This window comes from Syngnathus leptorhynchus, chromosome 21, assembly GCF_054491065.1.
Source record: "Syngnathus leptorhynchus isolate UIUO chromosome 21, UIUO_Slep, whole genome shotgun sequence".
NCBI classification, from domain to species: domain Eukaryota; kingdom Metazoa; phylum Chordata; class Actinopteri; order Syngnathiformes; family Syngnathidae; genus Syngnathus; species Syngnathus leptorhynchus.
Genome location: NC_141215.1, coordinates 3,060,248 through 3,080,520, shown reverse-complemented (window position 1 = coordinate 3,080,520; position 20,273 = coordinate 3,060,248). Strand labels below are relative to the sequence as shown.

The 20,273-nt window shown below is 43.6% G+C and overlaps 1 protein-coding gene and 1 long non-coding RNA gene across 10 annotated transcripts in view; one reads left to right on the top strand and one right to left on the bottom strand.

Annotated features, from left to right (window-relative positions):
* grm8a (glutamate receptor, metabotropic 8a) overlaps positions 1-8,229 on the top strand; it is an 83,242-nt gene extending 75,013 nt beyond the window's left edge. The window contains exons 11-13 of one of the 4 annotated variants that reach the window (XM_085901617.1): positions 7,083-7,223; positions 7,296-7,469; positions 7,543-8,229. In XM_085901617.1, coding sequence (XP_085757743.1) covers positions 7,083-7,223; positions 7,296-7,424 — 270 coding nt within the window. In that variant the 3' untranslated portion in view covers positions 7,425-7,469; positions 7,543-8,229. Of the gene's footprint in view, positions 1-4,070; positions 4,870-6,611; positions 6,675-7,082; positions 7,224-7,295; positions 7,470-7,542 lie in introns of those variants that run through there. The other 3 variants (XM_085901616.1, XR_015063051.1, XM_085901619.1) reach the window with 3 other exon arrangements.
* The window catches only part of LOC147040117 (uncharacterized), an 81,063-nt gene continuing 67,302 nt past the window's right edge, over positions 6,513-20,273 (bottom strand). For 3 of the 6 annotated variants that reach the window (XR_015063057.1, XR_015063058.1, XR_015063053.1), the window contains 7 exons: positions 11,556-11,685; positions 9,349-9,426; positions 8,097-8,199; positions 7,939-8,012; positions 7,525-7,588; positions 7,265-7,373; positions 6,513-6,878 (listed from right to left, as the gene is read on the bottom strand). This is a non-coding gene — a long non-coding RNA (uncharacterized LOC147040117). The remainder of the gene's footprint in view (positions 6,879-7,264; positions 7,374-7,524; positions 7,589-7,938; positions 8,013-8,096; positions 8,200-9,348; positions 9,427-11,555; positions 11,686-20,273) is intronic. The other 3 variants (XR_015063054.1, XR_015063055.1, XR_015063056.1) reach the window with 3 other exon arrangements.

The window sequence follows — 20,273 nt, the reverse complement described above, 5'->3', positions numbered from 1 at the left end:
AAGCTTTTTAATGCCACTCCCGGTTCAAGTTTGCCATCAAACTCGATGTTAAACAAAAGAGGATTACGTGTTTAATCCCAATAACAAATGCTTTACAGGGATAGCTTATTGCTAACACGTAGCCATGCTAACACAATTTGCAATGATAGTTTTTTTTAGATTTGAGGCATCTATTCTTTATCCTCTGCAAAAAGTTTCCTGCGCTTTATTGCGCAACTGTGACCATGATTTAATTTATCTTTTTTTTTTTTTAATTATGTCGCCTTAGTTCTACTTGAATCTTGATCCATGCCCAAGTACTTGTTTCCACTTTAATTTTGGATAATTTACGCTTGAAGAATGATTAAGAATTTGGTGCGCGTAGCTTTTGTGCATAGAAGGCTGGCTGGTGATTAATGCCAAGTCATTTGCATGTTATTTCCCCGACTGCTGGAAGTAATGTCTGGAAACGAGGAAGGCAAGCACAAGCGTGATGAGGAATCCACAAAAAAGAATTGGAAGGAATAAGAAAGTTTCTAAATCTTTCGCTTTTGACCCATTTCCAAACAATACTTGCCATCTCGCTTTGTTTTTCCATCTCTCTGGTAGCCGCGTTCCGAGTAGGTCCGGACGAATGCCGCTGGGAGGGATGAGAAGAGCCGTAGTGATGTAATAGCAAGGTGGGATGGGAGGAATGAGGCCAGGTTGAAGGGACTCGACAAATTACACAGGGAAGAAGAGGTGAAGTGTGGAGCGTGAGTCAAGCGCACATTTCACTCATTTTTTTTTTTTTTGCCCAGCTATAGGCAGCGCGATTAGTACGGACACGCACGTAATCAGGATCTTCCCCTTTTTTTTGAGCAGAGAACAGTAAACGGATGGCGTCCAATCTCTCTGAGGCTCCACACAAATCCATCAGATAGATTTATGGCGGCGGCTGCGGTCCTTGCGGAGAGCGAGTGACCAATCCCATCCCTTAAGCAGGGCTCGCCAAAGTAATCAATCCCAAAAGTCGTGTGAAGTGCTAAAGGAGAAGCAGACGGGGTGGTGAAATCAACTCGGGGGAAACTAAACTAAGTGTACAAGAGGCAGGAAAGAAAATGTGTCATTGAATTATTTATTTGGAGCAGTCGTTTAAGCAGTGGCGTGCAAAGCGGGGGGGGTTGGGGGGGGCTGGGCCTCCTCACATCTTGTGTCCAGTAATAGCACAAAGATGTCATTTTTTTTAAATATATATAAAGAAGCCTTTACATCCACACAAAGCAGTACGCATCAAGATGGAAATCTCTAAGTAGTCTTTTGTAGAAGATAATGAAGCCGTCATGGACAACGGCAGCCACGCCGGGGTCCAATTAAGCGATGCCCTGACATAACGTAGTTATTAGGCCTGTGCGTAAAAGCAGTTTGTTTTGTTTTGTCATATTGAAGGGAAGAAATGTCAAATGGGAGTCATTTAGTTTGTCGATGTAATCATCAGAGTCCGAAACAAAAGGAGGGATGAAACTTTAGCGTCACCCTCAAACGATATAAAAAAATAGAAATACATAGGCATGAAAGTTGTCTTGATCGTTTTGGTTATTGCTAAACAATTTTAACCAACATCCGTTCTTGTAAGCCCACGCTGTTAGCTTAGATGCTAACATACGGAGGCAACTGTTAGCTTACATGCTAACATACAGTAGCAGAAGTTTCAACCAAACAGGAAAGGAAAAGAATGAAGTGGTCTCTTCCATTTCTTCATAATTGTCTGACCTTTTCGAAACAGCTTTTCCAATCAGCCTGCTGTGCTTTACCCTAAAAAGCAATGAGCTCAGTAAAGCGCTCGCTATTAATGACGCTAAAGGTTAACGAAGTGGACAAATAGACAACACGGAATTCAAATGGCAGCTTCTAGAAGATAAATCAAATCAAAATGGCTCCCATCATGACTCGCCTCGTTCGACAAAATGAATTCCAAGTCAAATCTCCCGAGCCTCCCATTAAAATGATGAGTGGTCCCATTGCGGGCGGTGGGAGACGGATACTCGCTGTCAATTAAATCCACAAAGCGGCTCAGTCCCGCTCCGCGACTGAAAATGGCCGTACAGTTCCCCCCCGCAGGGCCCGGAGGCGTCCTATACTGTTGCGGCTTGGCGGGGACAGGCACCTGCCAAGGACACCTAAACGGATTAGCGCTATGCTAAATGATGCAAAGAGTGAAAAGGGAGCAAAAGAAAGGTTGACGCAAGCGAATCGTGGGAGTTTTCTCCTCAGACTTATTTCAGGTGTTACCCGGCGTGTCTCGGTTGACTTTGGCTCACGTGCAGGCAGCTGTTGCATCACGGTTTTGTCTTCCCCTCTCGGTATTTGCTCAGCCAGTGAATTTTAGCAGCCTCCGACAGAAGGTAATTCACAAGGGGGGGGGGGGGGGGGGGGGGGGGGAGGATGACAGTTTTAAAAGGCTCTCGCATATTCAAGCAAGCTGGCGTGCGTTTGATAGCCACATTTTTTCATGCTTCATTTCAATAGAACCGGTAGTGCTTTTCAGCCCTGGCCACCAGGGGGCAGTATAGTATGTATAAAATGGCCAAATGTCTCAAATGCTTAGTTGTAATCATATTGTTCTTTGCAGAGGATAAAGAATAGAACCTTGATAGCATTGTTATATTGTCTGTCTACATGTGTTGCTGCCATTTGTTATATCGGTGCTGCTCAAAGCTTTTGCTACCAGTGTAGCGAGCGTGATTAATATTCCTATTGCATGTTAGCATTAAGCTAAGTGACTTAGTAAAATAATTCTCACTACTTTAGTTTGACAACAAAGTTCAACAGGGAGTGGCAAAAAAACAGCTTAAAGTCTTGTTCACTATCTGCCAAAGTATTTTCTTTTTTAAATTATGCAAACGAAAGCGTGCTCCCGCTTATCTCAAGGCGCCACTTTTACAGATGATGCGGCCGTTTTTGTATCCTGACATCATCTGACGTCATCTCGACGACTTAGATTTTATCCGAATCACGCGCCTGACTTTAATACGCTTCGGAATGCAGCGCAGATATGTCGCCACGGTAACGTAATTGCTGTAAAGCGAGAGTAAGGATTAAGCGAGACGACTTTTTGACTTTTTTTATACATAGCTCTTATCCCGTTCATAGTCCCGGGCACATTAGATTGTCTGAAATCCAATACAGCACAAGGACAAAACATCACAAAGCTTTTTTTTTTTTAGGACACGCGTTTACCGTTTAAGGGCCTCTGAACGAGCAGCAAAACTATCATGTTCTGTCATGATTGTGCGGAGCATTGTAATAAAGTCTGCTTGGAGGCTTCACTCGGAGCGCTAATTAAAAAATAACAAGGTTAAATCATCCCGAGCACTTTTTTATCATTGACACAAAAGACGGCGACTCCTCTCGAGATGGCAATTAAAACGCTCCCGTGTAATCAAGTCGGTGGCGGCAATATGAATCGAATTGAGGGCTTGCTGAGAATTTATGCCTCTCCGCTCGTCTAAACACGATGTTTTGAGCAATTGGGAGTTTGCCGGTTATGACTCACCGTTTTTTTTAAAAATTCATCTCAGGAGGCGGCCATTTTGCCTTGTGGAGCCACTTGCTGTCGCCTGAAAATGGGAAGCCAATAAACCTTAAGTGTTTGCTTGTTTAGCCCAAGTAAAATAGAAACAGTGAGCAATGTGTTTGCGCCCGTTGCATACTTTTATATGTGCTTATGAATGAGTATTTGTCGTGAACAGTTAACCTCTTACTATTGCTGTTTTTTGTACTTGCGCCTGTTTGATTTAAGTTCTTGCAGATATGATTGTCCCTTAAAACATTGGCCAGTCATCAAATCTCCAGGAACTTTTTTTTAACAGTGTATAACATGGCCAAGTGACCACAAGGTGGCGCAAATTCCTCTGTAAACTCTAAACAAAGCAGCTGTTGCATTGAAAAGTTTGCGCCCCCTTGTGGTAACATGTGATACGTCGTTAAAAAAAAATGTTCTTGGAAATCTGAGTAATGCCCAACATTTTAAGATACAATCATATCTGCAAGCTCAGGGGGACATTCAAAAAACAGTTATCTTTCCTGTTGATCATTTATTTACATTTTAGGATTCAACATTCAAGAAGAATTTATTCGCCATGTGCCAAACAAGGAATTTGACTTGGTTACATCACAGTCTCTGTTCAACACTCAGGACATGTGAAAATGACAATATTCTCAGCCATCCCCTGATCTTAAACTCCCATGAAGGCAAGGGAAAACTTGAGAAGAGACCACAGATGGGAGCGTCCCTCCTCCAGGATGACCAGGCTGCAATGGATGCAGAGAAGAACAGACTGTAACCTGGGTGAGAAGGGTCTGTAGAGATGTTGCTTGCACGTTTCCTGGTCCTGGATAGATGGGAGGTTGATTCCAATGACTTTTTTTTGCAGTCTGTGCTTGTCTTGTTTGGAGGTGCAGAGGACAGACTGGATGATGGCAGTGTAGAAGGTCTTCAGCAGCTCCCGCGGCAGGTTGAACTTCTTGAGCAGTCTCAGGAAGTACAACCTCTGCTGGGACATGACATGGACCGGCCAGAAGACATTCTGGCCGGTCCATGTCAGGTCCCGTGAGATTGTGGTACCCAGGAACTTGAAGGTGTCTGAGGAGAGTATAGTATTACTGCGGATAGTGAGGGGTAAAAGTGGTGAAGGCGCTTACCTGAAATCTACTGTCATCTCCATGGTCTTGAGCAGGTTCAGCTACAGGTGATTTTGGCTGCACCAGTGGACCAGCCGCTCCACCTCCTGTCTGTACGCAGTCTCATCACTGTCCCGGATCAGTCCGATGAGAGTTGTGTCGTCTGCATACTTCAGGATGCACCTGAGGGGGGGGTACCGGTACTGGTGGTCCTGGTGCCCCTCAGGGGTGCGTTGTGTTCACCTAATCTCTCTCTTGCACAGACCGTGCCCGCACTCCAGATCCGTGAGGAGGAAGTGTGCCAAGTGTTCCAGAGACAAAAGATCAGGAAGGCACCGGGCGCCCACCTTTGCATGGCTCTCCAACTGCTCCCTGGAGCTGTGTGAGGAGTCCTCGTGCTTCAAAAGCTCCACCATCACAGGAGTGAATGACTACAGACCTGTCGCTCTGACATCTGTGGTCATGAACTCTTTCAAGAGGTTAGTGCTGAACCACCTAAAGCATGTCAAGGGCCCCCTGCTTGACCCCCTCCAATTTGCCTACCGGGCAAACAGGTCAGTGGATCATGCGGTCAACATGGGACTGCACCACATCCTGCACCACCTGGACACCCCAGGTACGTACGCCAGGAACATGTTTGTGGATTTCAGCTCGGCGTTCAACACCATCGCTCCTGACATCCTCCAACAAAAGGCCATCCAGCTCCCTGACCAACAGGAGACAGGGTGTGAGGCTGGGGAGCATCACATCTGGTACCAGGACCACCAGTACAGTGCCCCTCAGGAGGGGTGGTCCTGGTACCAGATGTGATGCTTTCCAGCCTCACACGCTGTCTCCTGCTGGTCAGGAAGCGTCCCCCTGAGGGGTAGTCCTGGTACTGAGGGTACCAGGACACACCCCCTCAGGGGGACGCACGCCCCCTCAGGGGGACGCACCCCATCAGGGGGACGCACCCCATGAGGGGGACGCACGCCCCATGAGGGGGACGCACCCCCCCTCAGGGGGACGCACGCCCCCTCAGGGGGACGCACCCCATGAGGGGGACGCACCCCATGAGGGGGACGCACCCCATGAGGGGGACGCACCCCATGAGGGGGACGCACCCCATGAGGGGGACGCACCCCATGAGGGGGACGCACCCCATGAGGGGGACGCACCCCATGAGGGGGACGCACCCCATGAGGGGGACGTCCTGGTACCCCCTCTGAGGGTACCAGGACACCACCTGAGGGGCACCGGTGCTCCCTCAGTGGATCACCAGCTTCCTGACCAACAGGCGACAGCGTGTGAGGCTGGGGAGCACCACATCTGGTACCAGGACCACCAGTACGGTCCCCCGAGGGGCACTGTACTGGTGGTCCTGGTACCAGATGTGATGCTCCCCAGCCTCACACCCTGTCTCCTGTTGGTCAGGGAGCTGGATGGCCTTTTGTTGGAGGATGTCAGGAGCGATGGTGTTGAACGCCGAGCTGAAATCCACAAACATGTTCCTGGCGTACGTACCTGGGGTGTCCAGGTGGTGCAGGATGTAGTGCGGTCCCATGTTGACCGCATGATCCACCAACCTGTTTGCCCGGTAGGCAAATTGGAGGGGGTCAAGCAGGGGGCCCTTGACATGCTTTAGGTGGTTCAGCACTAACCTCTTGAAAGAGTTCATGACCACAGATGTCAGAGCGACAGGTCTGTAGTCATTCACTCCTGTGATGGTGGGCTTCTTGGCCACTGGAACGATGGTGGAGCTTTTGAAACACGAGGACTCCTCACACAGCTCCAGGGAGTAGTTGAAGAGCTGTGCAAAGGTGGGCGCCAGCTGCCCGCTGCCTTCCTGATCTTTTGTCTCTGGAACACCTGGCGCACTTCCTCCTCACGCATCTGGAGTGCGGACACGGCCTCTGCAAGAGAGAGATTAGGTGACGGAGGTGTGGACAGAGCGGCTGTGAGGGGAGGGGAGTATGTTGATTGTGCTGCAGGAGGTCCTGTTGTGTGGGAGGACCGATCAAACCTGCAGTAGTTGGGCTCTCCACAGGGCGAGAGGTTTGTTTCTTGATGCTCTGCAGACCTTTCCACACTGTTGAGGGATCAGGATTGGCAGAGAGGTGTGTCTCTCCAGGGCTTTCCTAACCTCTCCGTTCGGTGTGTTTCTGGTCTGCTTGAACAGGTCGCCGCTCCTGTAGGACTCCTCCTTGGCTTTGCACAGCCTCCTGAAGTTTGTCGTTGTTGTACGTGCAGGTCTTAGTCTGCACACACAGATTGTCACAAAAACAGATGTATGATGTGACAGTGAGTTCATGCAGGTCCGAAGTGTCAGCTTCAAAAACTCCCCAATCTGTGCAGTCAAAGCAGGCTTGGAGGTCCTGCCTTGACTCCACAGTCCTCACTACAAGCTTAGAAGGCAATTAGGATAACTGAGTTAAGCGGCCATTGTGGCTTTTTCTTTGCAGATGTACATCCAAACCACCACCCTGACCGTCTCGCTCAGTCTGTCGGCCTCCGTCTCCCTGGGGATGCTCTACATGCCCAAAGTCTACATCATCCTCTTCCACCCCGAGCAAAACGTGCCCAAACGGAAGCGCAGTTTCAAGGTAAAAGAAAATCTGCGCCCGGCGCTTTTTCAGAGCCTTACCTAAATTTATTGCCGAATCGCAACGACGCAGGCCATCGTGACCGCCGCCGCCATGTCGGGGAAGCTGTCGCAGAAGGGAGATCGGCCCAATGGAGAAGTGAAGACTGAGCTGTGTGAGAGCATGGAGACCAACAGTAAGGCTTCTTCTTACTGCTGCTAAATCCCGTATAGCAAAAGTTGCTATTTCGTCAGGATTCCCTAAAAGGTGGCAAACTATTTTTCCAGTTGTTCAAATGAGACGCCGGGGTTTAAAAAGTTACTTTGGTTTTGTCTCACAGTTTTATCCACGAAGACGACGTATGTCAGCTACAGCAATCACGCCACCTGAAACCAGACAAGACGAAGATCTTAGCGGACCAATGGACGGAATCCAAGCATGAGACATTTTGTAACATTTCACTTAAATGGGGAGGGGGGGGAGAATGTTCTTGCCATTTGCTGGTCCAACCGTAAGTTTAAAAGTTTATGTTTAAAAAAAAAAAATAAAAAATAAAGGACAATGTGACATAAGCCTGGACTGGACTACAAAAAAAAAAAATACAGAAACATTGTATGCATAAGGGCCAGAAATAGTTATTTAAAAAGAGAAATCTATGAGACTAAACATGTTTGTTGTTCTTCTCTAATTGTTAGTATTTTTGTGGTCGTGAGAAGTTTTTCCATTCTTGTCTCACCGTTGTCGATGAATCGTCCTTGCATACTGAGATGAGTGTTCCCTCCCACTGTCTTGGCTAACCGGGTTGTGAACCTGTAACACAACACGGGGTGACGCATGCCGCTTTTGATACCAAAAGGAGATTTATTTATAATAAAGGAATGTTTTTGCAAATACCTGGATTGCTCTGCTTCCACCTTTCCGCTATTCGTCCCAAAGCTCCGCAAATTCAACAAGCACAAGAACCGAGTTGCCCCGGGAACAAATCGCCGACTTGGTCCTAGTAAAAAAAATTGCAATAATGTATTCTAGCTTTTGTCATGAGTTGAAGGCAAATTTAATGTTGGCCTGCGCAAGCCTGAGATTAGGCCAAACTAATGGGGAGGAAAAACACAAACAAAACATTACAAAGAGTAAATGAAAGCAGTGTCCCACTTAATTAAAATGAATCGGAGATAAAACGACATAATATCCCCGAAATTGTATGTGTGGATGTGATTAGTGTATCTGCGGCCAGGCAGCTTGTTTTGTTTGGCCGCATTTTGCTATTGTCTACTCAAATGGACGTCGGAAAGTTCCGAGCCAAATGGCGTATTCTGTCACCGATATGCTCTCTGATTTATTGGCTAATAAAACTAGCTAAAGATGTGTAACCACAGTTGTGTATATATTTTTAGCACACTATGGGTAATATTTTGGTTTGCTTTTGTAATAATTGACCTCCGCTTCAACCCGAGCTCTTTGACCCCACGGATGCAATTTCCGATGTAAATGGGACCGTGTCAGAAATGTCATTAGCCATGAAGCTATGGGAAGACTGAGAAAGGTTACCAAGCTCTGGATATGAATGCTAATTGCTTTGAAACTTCCTATTCCATTTTTTTTTTTTAATTGTGTTCACTATATAAATCATAATATAATAGTGAAAATATTTTTTTTTTCCAAACGCCATTATACAGTAACTTCTAAGAAACAAATCATAACACAACACGCCTTACTATGTATAGCGATTCTTTGAAAAGCATTAACATTACATTCCGTGTCGCCTCGGGTGTCACGCCGTGATGTTAATAGTTTGACAGGCCCCGCTGCTCATCTCGCATCCCGCCTCCCCGCGGCGCCGCCGCTCTCGCCGTTTCTGTCCTCTCGACTGCTCAGGTCGTGGCCGTCACGCGGCGTGCAAAAGAAACAACGGTCTCAAAGTGTTTCTTGATTTTTTTTCTTTGCTAAATGTCATTTTTCTTCAAGTTCTTTGTGTGTCGTAAGATGGGAAGGACAACAACAATGAGGGGGGGGGGGTCATGTCAGGATGACTCGACCTTAGTCATCAATCATCTTATTAGCTGCAGCCAGCCACCAGCCAGAATTTAACCTGACCGCAAGTTCCCACGACCTATTTTTAGTTTCTGTATAAAAGACACGTACGTACCTTCATTTCAAACGCTGTTCTATGAAATCATGACACACGTCGACAGGTCAAAACAGGCATTCAGAGGCATTCAGGATTCTGAGGAAAAATAAAAGAAGAAAATTGAGGAGAGGTCAAGAAAAATAAGGCAAGATGTTTTCAAAACGCCTTCTATAGTATGTCAATGTCTTAAAAAGCCGTACTGTACATGGTTACATTTTAAAGCAATTAACTATACATGATCGATTTTTCTTTCTTTTTTTAACTCAACAAAAGCGTTACTTTGTTTTTTATTTTAAAGCCTTACTTGATATGATCATTTAAGAAAAAAAAAAAAAAAAGCCTGGTCATTTTTTGTACTAATAAATCCATTTTAAAAAAGCCTTACTAGGTCGCTTACTATAAATGGTCATGATTTTATTATTTAAAAATATTCTTCTATTTCAAAAGGCCTTACTTTACATGGTTGTTTTTTAAGGCTCGCTTCACATTTATTCATCTTCTGTGGCCCCACCCAACAACCGCCACCACACAAGGTGACCTTTAAATACAACTTGATAACAAAGACAACTAAACACTGTACATTAATACAACACATTGCACCCTGGACGATCACGATGTGCTACGAGCAAACTATCTGATCCTAAATGAGGAGCTGTTTATTATTTGATTATTTTTTTAATTGTGTGCCACAGCGGCCCTTTGGACAGATCATAAATCAACTAAAGATTTCTGTTCATGTTATTATTAAGAATTCAATTATTATTCATTCTAAAGTATGTTTAATATGCTGGTACTTTGACTCATATTTTCATTATTCACCAACTTTGTCAACGAGATGGATGAAGAATATTTTAATAAACCGATTGCGAGGAAAAGAAACGTCAAACTTTTTTTGATATACATAGAAACTGTTCATCTTAATAATTATTTTATGAATTCTTTTTATTATTCATTTATCATTTATTTTTAATAATTTTAGTATAAATTCAAGGCAAATTAATGCAACAAAACAAAAAAATTCCAGGATACTATCAAGAAAAAATGTAAAACTTTTTTGTCAAACAGTTTATTTTATTAATTATTTCATTATAAATTTATCTTTATTTAATTTTTTTAATAATTTGAGCATAAATTCAAGCCAAATTAATGCAACAACAAAAAAATGACAGGAAACTATCACTATTCAGTTGGATTGACCATTTTTGGTGCAATAGAATTGGATCTAATATTGTTTTCTGCAAGGTGTAGTTAGGCTAGTTAGCTGAGAAAACCAGAGCACGTCTCTATGGAAACGGTGCACTTTTAATAGAGGGAGGAGGACGAGGAAGGCGCCTCAGCTTAATCTTATTTGGTGGTCGTGCATAACGTGACGTCGTTTCTAGGAAAACAGCAGACTTCCGAAGAGGATGGACTTCATCAAAGCAACCTAGGCGAGGTGCATGCTCACAAAAACGACATTTAGTAATGATCGAGACAACGAGCATATTGGTGAAGCGTGACAGACGCTCGGCCCAGATGATAAAAACACTTGCTGGAGACCGAGGAGACTTATTTAAATGCGAAATGCTCATCCGTAAAGAGCAAGAAAATTGCTTTTTTTCCCCAGGATGTCTATTTACAAACACTTTGACAGGTCAGCAAGTGTTGTTAAAAAAATTCTTTTGAGGCACAGCCACAATAGCTTGCAGGCAGCCCCCCCCCCCCCTAAAAAAAAAGAAGAACACGAGTTTACTGTTCCCGCCAGAACAGTTCACCTTATCTGCACGTTGCATGAGCAAGATAAGCGTGAATGTTGCCATGATAGCATATTGAAGAAACACTGAATCATAATTAAGTGTATCGTTGTTTCCTCCCCAGCAACGACTATCTGATGGCGTATAAATGTAGAACTTGACTAGAGTAGTGGCAAATTTAATTAGACACTTCAAACTTGATCTCAAATCATCCGTCGTCATTGAAATGAATGGAAACGCTATTAATTTGTTCCAGTGAGTTTTTAAAAACAAAAATAGCACTCTTCAGTAACAATTAACATATTTTTTGGTATCGTATTGTAATTAAATAGAATGTTATGGACTTTCCTTCCATTGTCAAGACGGAACAGAGCAGCCGGAGTCGCATTTAAATCAACGACTCATTAAAATCAAGCATTAAAACCTGCTTAATGGAGATGAAGCAGATGAATCATTTTAACTAGTGGAATGAACGCGCTCGTAAAGTCTTACGGTGTAACTGCAGCCGAGCTTGGATTTGTTCTGGAGTGCGGATTCTCCATCCGGTCAGTAATTGGATCTTCGTGTCGAAAGCGCTGGCACGTGGAGAACAATCAGCCCAAACATATGTGATGGAAACTGCCTGAAAGGAAGGGGACAGAAATGGAGCTGTTATAGTCACATAAAAAATAAAAAAGAGGAAATCCATTTCAAACATCCAAAACAAGTGAGGGAGGCGGAGTTTTAAAATATTTTCAAATTCAGGATAGGCAATATTATTATGTATTTAATTTTTAGGGATTTTTTTTTTTTGGTATCTTCAGAGGTCAATGACTTTTTACGTTTTGCTTTGGACCTTGGAAAAGGTACGCAAAGTTGTTCTGGAATTTCGTAACTAGTCTTAAGGGAAACATTGCTCGTAGGTTGAAGGACAAAAAAAATTGCCTTCCGCATTTTAAGCGCGAATAAACTTTTCTAGTCTCTTCTCCCAATTATATCGCTTCACAACCTTGGATTAGTACAAAACATCATCAGGGTTAAAATGACACAAGGTTCTCCAAAATCAATAATACATTAAAAGAAATGAGAACGACTTTGAACTGATTTCATTTCCTTGAGCTGTGACCGTCTATTAAATTGTATAAAGAGACAACAAACCTCTGATTAGTGTGAAAAGTTGTGCATCAAATAAAATGTATTATTTTATTTTTTTTATCATTGTGACCGCAAAACTCAAGCCAACCCAAATGGACGCTTAGTCAATGGCGGCCACCGACTTTCCTTTGAAACCCCGAGTCTAATCTGGTCCCTGGCTATCAAGCTAGCAATTGAAATCGCTAGCAATTCAAATCGCAAACAATGACGCGGGGATGCTCGCAGGGTTCTCGGCACCACCCCCCGCAGCGAAAAGCCCTCGCCTTTGCAAATATTTGCAAATGTCACTGGCAAAGAGGTTAAAAAAACACCATTACCACGTCGCCAGTGACATTTGGGTGTGCCATTAGAAAGCTAAACTGCTTACAACTGGCTCCAGTCAAAGACTGGGTTTTGAGTTTCGGTCTTTTTGGGTTTGAGAAGGTGCCGTTGTCCCGCAGGCTGAGGCGGGAATTATATTGGACCTTAACAAGAGGTTGCCGTGGACATATTAAAAAACTATCAATCTCCCACTTTATGGCTTCCCGCCACTGGGGGCTCAGGGCCGCCTGACTCATTACCTCAACCCGGCTCACTTCATACCTCCAACCGACACCAGATGCCACAAAATAGTTCAGTTAATCGTCAATTTAGTCGCCGATGATGCAATCGTGTCACTTTTCTGGGTGAGGGAACCCGAGGCAATGGGAGGTTGGGTAAAATACTGGGTGACACGACTAAAATGTGCCCGGAAGTTCCAATTCAATATTTTATGAGGTAGCGCCATTGCACTACTTTTAACAGTCAGGATCATCCGTCAGAATTTAAGCTAGCCGTCCATTACCGGAGGAAAACATGTCAGCGTGTAGGAAAAACTGCAACTCCCTGAGCAATAAAAAAAAAGGGGAAACACTATAATGTGATGATATGAGTTGGGATTTGACAGCCGCGATTGAAGTGCATATAAAAGCGCCGGCATGCGAGGTTATAAATTCGGAAAATGGATGGCAGGCGAAAGATGTGTACAGAAACAGCGTCATTGATTGCCGATACAGTCGCTCATAAATTACTCAAGCAAATTTGGAACGTGTTTTTCAACATTATATCATTGCCTGAGACTTGAAATGTTAAATACACATTTTTAATGAGCCATAACTATTGACATTTTTAATATTTGCTCAACATAAACAGCAGCAATTTTAGCTAGTGAGCCCCAGTTGCATTATTCCAATAAAGCTCATATGACACTTATGAGTATATTCAAACGTTGCTCTTTATAGGCCAATAGTTTTATCAGTAGCATCCTGAAGCAATATTCAATTGATTAGCACAAGTCGTTTGATTCTTTTTTTTTATGTAACCGTTTCCAAGTTGGTCCCATTGGTATTCTCTCTTGTTTTGTTCTCCTTCAACACGGAAGAGGAGGATGCTCGACACAGTGTGGGATCTGAAGAGCCTGATGAATAATAAGCCAAAATCCTTCTTTAAATCTCCCCACAAAGTGAAACTTGGCACTTTTTGACAGTCATCTCAAATTGTTTTCTTGCCTTGCCCACCGGGGGCAGTATAATACAATTACGGCGGCATAAGCAAAGAAGAGTTTCGCAACTACTATGATGCAGTAATATATGGCAGAATAAAATTCAAGGTGTACTTTCGTCTTGACTCACTTTGGAACGAGTACTAAGGAAGAAATTTATAATATAAATATATCTTTGCGATATCAATCAGCCCGCCGGTCGACTTATTTATATGTCAAAAGTGAGAAAAGCACCGTTGGAATGATGTTAATTCCCACATGCTGACACGTCCAGGCTGCTAATGTGTGAAGGCTAAATCAAAAGGAAGTCAAGTACTTTTGCGTCACATGGAGCCGGCCAGACAAAACATCTCCTAGCAGAACAGCACAAATTGATTGAGATGAGGGGGGGGGGGGGAACTCCCCAGAAAAATAATACAATAGGGAGGTTAATTATGAGGAAATAAAACTGCGCCTGAACAGAAGAACATAATTACGATTTGGCTTTGGTTTTGAAATTCCTGCCGTCGATATCCGCTAAATTCGTCTGCGACAAAGAAAGGGGCTCCAAAAAAAGATAATTAGTAGTTGCAAATAGCGCAGAGAGACAGGTTTGTGCCGAACTGCCTCCAGGCATGAAAAGGCGCGTGAGCCAGCGAGCGACCTCCACTCCGATGATTCCCCGGCCGCCTCCACACTTAAACCGCAGCGTCGGAAGCTGTCTCCTCTGTCTGCCGACACACCAGCAAATGTTTTTTTTTTTTTTTTTTTTTTCCTATCCCGAGTCCGCCTAAGTGGAGCGGTCCACTGCAGCCTAGCCCCAGTAATTAACTGTCACAACGTTTCAAAACTAACAAATGGACTCGGTGTCAAGGAGGGCCCATTAATTTACTGGCCCGCTCTCCTCCATCCTGCGCCTATTATGTCCATTACGGCTGACTTTCATGTTCGGGGCGTCCGTCGCTCTCAGCCCGGCCCCCCCCCCCCCCCCGTTTCAAGTTTCAACATAAGGCTAAACGAGTCTGGGAAAAAAAAAAAAAATCTATTTGCCATTTGGTTTCTTTCAAGACCGCAATTATTTGTTTGGATGCAAACGCGGTCCGGTTGCCTCGTTTTGACAACAAGGAGGGAGATGTTGCCTTTTTCAGTTTGTGCATGATTGCACGAGCGTGGGCGCACGAGAGCAATTCAGGCATTATATCCTGACGAGACACATAAGCACTGTTGCGCGATAATGACGCCCGCATGCATAATGAATGAAGAAATGTGTTTGGGGTGAAAGTGAGACGAAATTAGTCAGACTGGACAATATGGATGCGGTGTATTAAACAGTGCTTGTGAGCCTGTTCTAAAAATAGTGATAGACAATTGTAATTTCCTAGGGATTTTGTGTTCATCTGAATGAGGCTTGCAGAGTTATAGAAATTGGAATTGTTGCAGCTGTTGTGCCCATTGATCTCTCATTTTGGATTTTTTTTTTGGAGCTGTCAAAATGAATCGAGTAATCGATGATCAAATTAATCGACAATCATTTGAATAATCGAGTAATTATTTAAAGCCATTTCACAAATAGTCCAAATCCTTCCTAAGAGTAATTATTCATTCATTTTTGTACTCTTTCACACAAAACAAACTATCAGATTCGATTAATCGATGAAATAATTGTTCTAATAATATTCAATGGTAACAGCCCAGGTGTTTATCTTCATTTTCATCTGTAGTGTCAAAAACACGTTCGCGTTTGAATGTACTGTACGTTCTTTGTGAATCCTTTTCTAAACAAAGGCGGCAGCACAAACACAGAAAATCAAACAACACTGGGCGCACTTGAAAATATGAACGAAACACGCGGCGGTGGCGGATTCTTTTCAGAAGGCTTCCCCGCTGAGCAACACGCTGTTTGCGTGCGTGTGTGTTCCTAGCACAAGCCTCCACTGCGCCCGGCTTTGCTCCTCAACCTTTTGTTTCGGGCTCGACGTCCGACTGCTGTCCTCACTTTCTACTTCTCTGACTCTCTGGAATAGCGACGGAGCGGCGACATGTGAGGCCCATCCACGCAGACAGAAAATATCAGTCAGCATTTCAACTAAAACTTCCAAAAAAATACTCAGCCGCCGTCACGTCGCTCCTCTAGAACGCCAAAGTGACCGCGGGGCTCGGTTAGCATTTTGTCGAGGAACAGCCATTAAATGTCACCCAGCTGGTGACTGATAAAAGGTTGGAAAGAAGTGCGTCACTAAATCCACTCACGATTAGGTACAGACCAATCCAAAAAAAAATAAAAAATTCCGCCATTTATTTATCAGACGTGCAAAAATTCTGGAAAAGGCCAAATCACAAGCACACGACGTTTTTTGGGTCAAAACTTAATCACAACCAACTTCTTTATTTTATTTTTTTATCAAACGAGAAGTGACTTTTAAAATTCTTTCATTTTAACTGACTTTTTTGAATCTATTTCTTTACCTGAATTCCGTGTATGAAACTTCAACTATAAGCCAACTTGCTCGCCTCATACTCGAGCATGTTCAGGCCGTGTAACCATAGCAACAGCAGTAGTGGCAGGCGAGCAAAAAGAATGAACGGAATGAGAGAAAGAGCACGACACACACACCAAAAAAAAAAGTATGAGTGAAGACCAACGATGACACTGCTGTTTGGGTAAGAACGAATCAAAGAGTCGCTATAAGGTCGAGTCGTTCAAACCCGTTGACTCACAATTCCCCGACCGATACGGACGTCGTCGGCGACGCTATTTATCGTTTACACGCTAGCGGAACATTTGTGGCTTGTTAGATGCCACGTCGCCGTCTCGGGATCAAAAAGTTCTGACTCGGCGATGTGAAGATTGCTCTGTTTGACGTGTTTCCCGCTCGCGTTAGACAACACGACAACATGCGTCTGCTTCGGGCGTTCGTGCTTTCCTTTTTGACAAACTAGGCCATGAAAATAAGCCTTGCGAGTGCCAGGAGAATTCTAAACGCAGGGCGGCTTTTCTTTGGCCTCGCCTCCATAATCAGCCTTGCTCTTATCTCCGCCTCGCATCCTGACGCTGGAAGGGAAGTCAAGTGTGCGCACACGCCGCCAGGATCGTCTCTCCTCCGGCCGTGGCCGCCGGTTCACCCCGGAAACAAAAGTAATGGGACACCTGCTCTTGAGATCTTTCCCCACATTGAAATGAACAAGCTATATCGGTTTGCTTTGACTGATCGGTGTCAAACTCAAGGCCCGAGGGCCAGATACGGCCCGCCACATCATTTTATGTCAACTTCCTGTGGCAAAACAATCATAATGTCCCTTCGAAGGAATCTTCGACTACGATGCGGCCCGTGACACAAATTAGTTTGACACCCCTGGATTACTGCATTGATTAACGTCTTATAGTACTCTCTATATTTTATAACACGTCATTAAATCCACAGGTATAGATTGGAGTCACATTAAAAGAAAATGATGTATAGCTTCTTCAATTTCAGCCTCCGATCAATGTCGGATGTTGCCTTGTAAACACTGTGAAGTTTAAAGTTTGCCTAGCTACTTTCACAGCAGCCGGCGTATAAAGTTATCGACGAGGGGGTTGCCACGGCAACAAGGGGCCGCAGAAAGCCCTTCGGAGAGCCCGCAGGCAAACGCAGAGGCGGCAAAGTGGATTAAAACAAATAGGTAAGGCTTAAACGCTTAGGACTAATTTGACGAGTGTGTCATTATTTTTGGGATGGATTACGGCGTGACAAGGGGGACTAACGGCACCCGTAAACAATGCTAGCTTTGCGAGCCCGCTGTGACTGAGGATCGTTTGGGCTTTAAAGCGCGGTCGAGTGCATGACTTGCAATCAGTCATAATGAAAGAAAGACGCTAAGGGACGCTTTGCCATTTCTGGGGTACTGGAAGTCACTCAACAGATGAAAACAAGGATTTGTGGTTTACAGACCTTGGAGAGAAAAAAAAAAGAAAAAAATCGGAATATCGTCACTACATTCTCCCATATTGTTGTTCTCTGGTATGTAGGGTGATTTATTACAAGGCGATGCATTATGACAGTGTTACATAAGCTCGAAATGAAAAAATAAATAAAAAATCGTTTTAGCTCTCTAGGCTTTCCATTTTCAAGTATTACTCGAAATGACAACTTGATGCGCTCGCTTTTTGGGAATTTTTATTTTTTTTTATTTTTTGTTCAACGCTTCGTCACTTCTCCCCGCGTTCCCAAAGCCGGACTGTCAAATGTAGCGTTAAATTGCTCCCTTTTTTTTTTACTTGTGTCGTGCTAGAAATGACTGCTGGGAATTTGTGTTAATATTTGATATGTTAATATTTGTCTCGCTGTCAGCCAATGAATAATGCAGAGGAAGGGAAAGTGCAATGGGCCCGCCCTGTTCTTTTCATAATGGCTGTGACGTGGCCTTTGGCTTGTGCTTTCCAATTTTTTATTTATTTTTTTTGTACTCGATTGAGCAGCACTTGTAAGGAACAATAGGAGCGTAATTGCAATCCCTCCCACGACAATTAACGCGAACAATCGCGACTAATGTGAGCATAATAATTGGGGCATCACCTCAAAAACACCGTCACCGTTTTTTAATTACATTTCGCAGCTTTGTAAAGAACTCCAAAAACTCCATGTTTGATTTTCCGAAGTAATAAGACTACTCTGACGCGCGTCCGTTTGAATATCAATAATGTTGCGTGTTTGCCAAAGATACAAGAGCGCCCCCCGCGTACGCGGCGCCGTGAGTAGTAAACTTACTTTTAATCACCCCTGCTGAAATATAATTAGCATTTTGATTTGTATTTGTATGGAAGTGGGCTATAGCCGAGCGGCTCATTAAGCAAATCAAACTCTGACTTGCTGTTCTCGCCTCGATTTCACACGATGGGCAAAAGAGAAGAAGAAAGCGAGGAGAGGAGGAAAGATGAAGGATGCAAATAATAAACAGCCCTAAATAGATGTGAAAATAGTTATGCATAACTGAGTAAAAAAAAAAAAAAAAAAAGTCATATCACACAAACTGTGCAAGGAAGACCATGTGGAGGAAGATATAAATAAAAAGTTAACAGTCATTTCAAATGTCATTTTAAGTCTCTCTCAGAATTGATTGATGGTCTTATTAAAAATAAAAAGACTAAAAAAAATAATTCAGAAGTGATAGCTGTAATTCAGAAACACCTCCCATATCAGTCTCCCCTGCCAACACAATTCTTTTTTTTTGGGGGGGGAGTTTGCAGGCACTGCTTAGTCAGCTAAATTCTGGACACCCGCCTGGAGAATATTCAAGTAAAATATATTGTCTTGGAATGATTAGAATGGACAACCCATAAAAAGCTGGTGGCACAAGTTATAAAACAGTCGGGAGATGGCATAGCAATTTTCAATAGGATGGAAAAAAAAAAAAAAGCGTTGGTTCAAGAATAGAGGTGTGGAGTCTCTAAATATTGAATCTCTGAATATATAAATAAATATAAATCAAACAATATATCTAAAAAATATAAAATAATAGATATAAAATACATTCATATATGGTATATTATCCAATAATCGGCTTTGCACTTTTTTCTAGTGAACAGTGTTCATTTTCCATGGAATGGGTGTGAATATTTCATCATGAAGGATGGCTACGAAGCGACTGTCACTTTATCACATGAAAACTCAGTGGGAACTTGGGCCCCCTGACAGCGTTGGTTGCATTTTGGTGTGTTTGCGCAGGGTGTGTGTGGGTGATGATTGACAGCTCGGTGCTGGTGGGTTCGTCCACTACTGAGAGCGAATCCCTGGAGAGACGGCGAACGGCGGCGAGGAAGCAGCCGCAAACGCGCTCACACAATGACGTCTGTGTGACTTTTTGTCTGTTTATCTTACTTTTTATTCCCGCTGCTCGCATGGATGGATACACGTGTGCGTGGCCAGGCGATGAGGTCAATTGTGTATTAAAGCAACGATAAAATACTAATTCAACTGTTTCCTCTTCAACATTTAAAAGCACTCGACCGGCCCGCCTGCAATTAGCTGAAGCGCTGACTCGTTTTAATGATGAGTGCTTTTTAGCCCCGGAAAAAGCGAGCTAAACAATCAGGCGAGATTTCATTCATGTCATTTGGATGCTCGTGTATTTAGAATTGATGTTTGCCCCGAGGAAATAATGGATAAGATATGATTAATTAAATTACTGCATGCGGTAGAGGTTTTTTATCTCACTCTAAAAAAGGTCTAATTGTGACAAACATTAAAAATAAAAATAAAAAGTCCACATAACGCTAATGAGTATACTGTGTATTTTATGGTGGGGGGGTCAGTGCCCACATGCCCCCCCTTCTAGCTCCGCCAGTGTTTTGCACTCAACCTATTTTTTTTTCATTGGATGTGGACGTGGTATTAAGCAGATACAAAATCATGGATTGGGTTTTTTTTTTGTTTCCTCTCTATGTTTCAGCAATTAAAACACACTCTGTAAAAGAAACAATGTCGAATATGAAATGTGATGACATTAAATTGAACTCTACGACACCTTAGAATAAAAGGCAGGAGAAATAGTTTGGGTTTTTTTTACCCTAAAGCCAGAAACACAAGCTAGCAGACGCG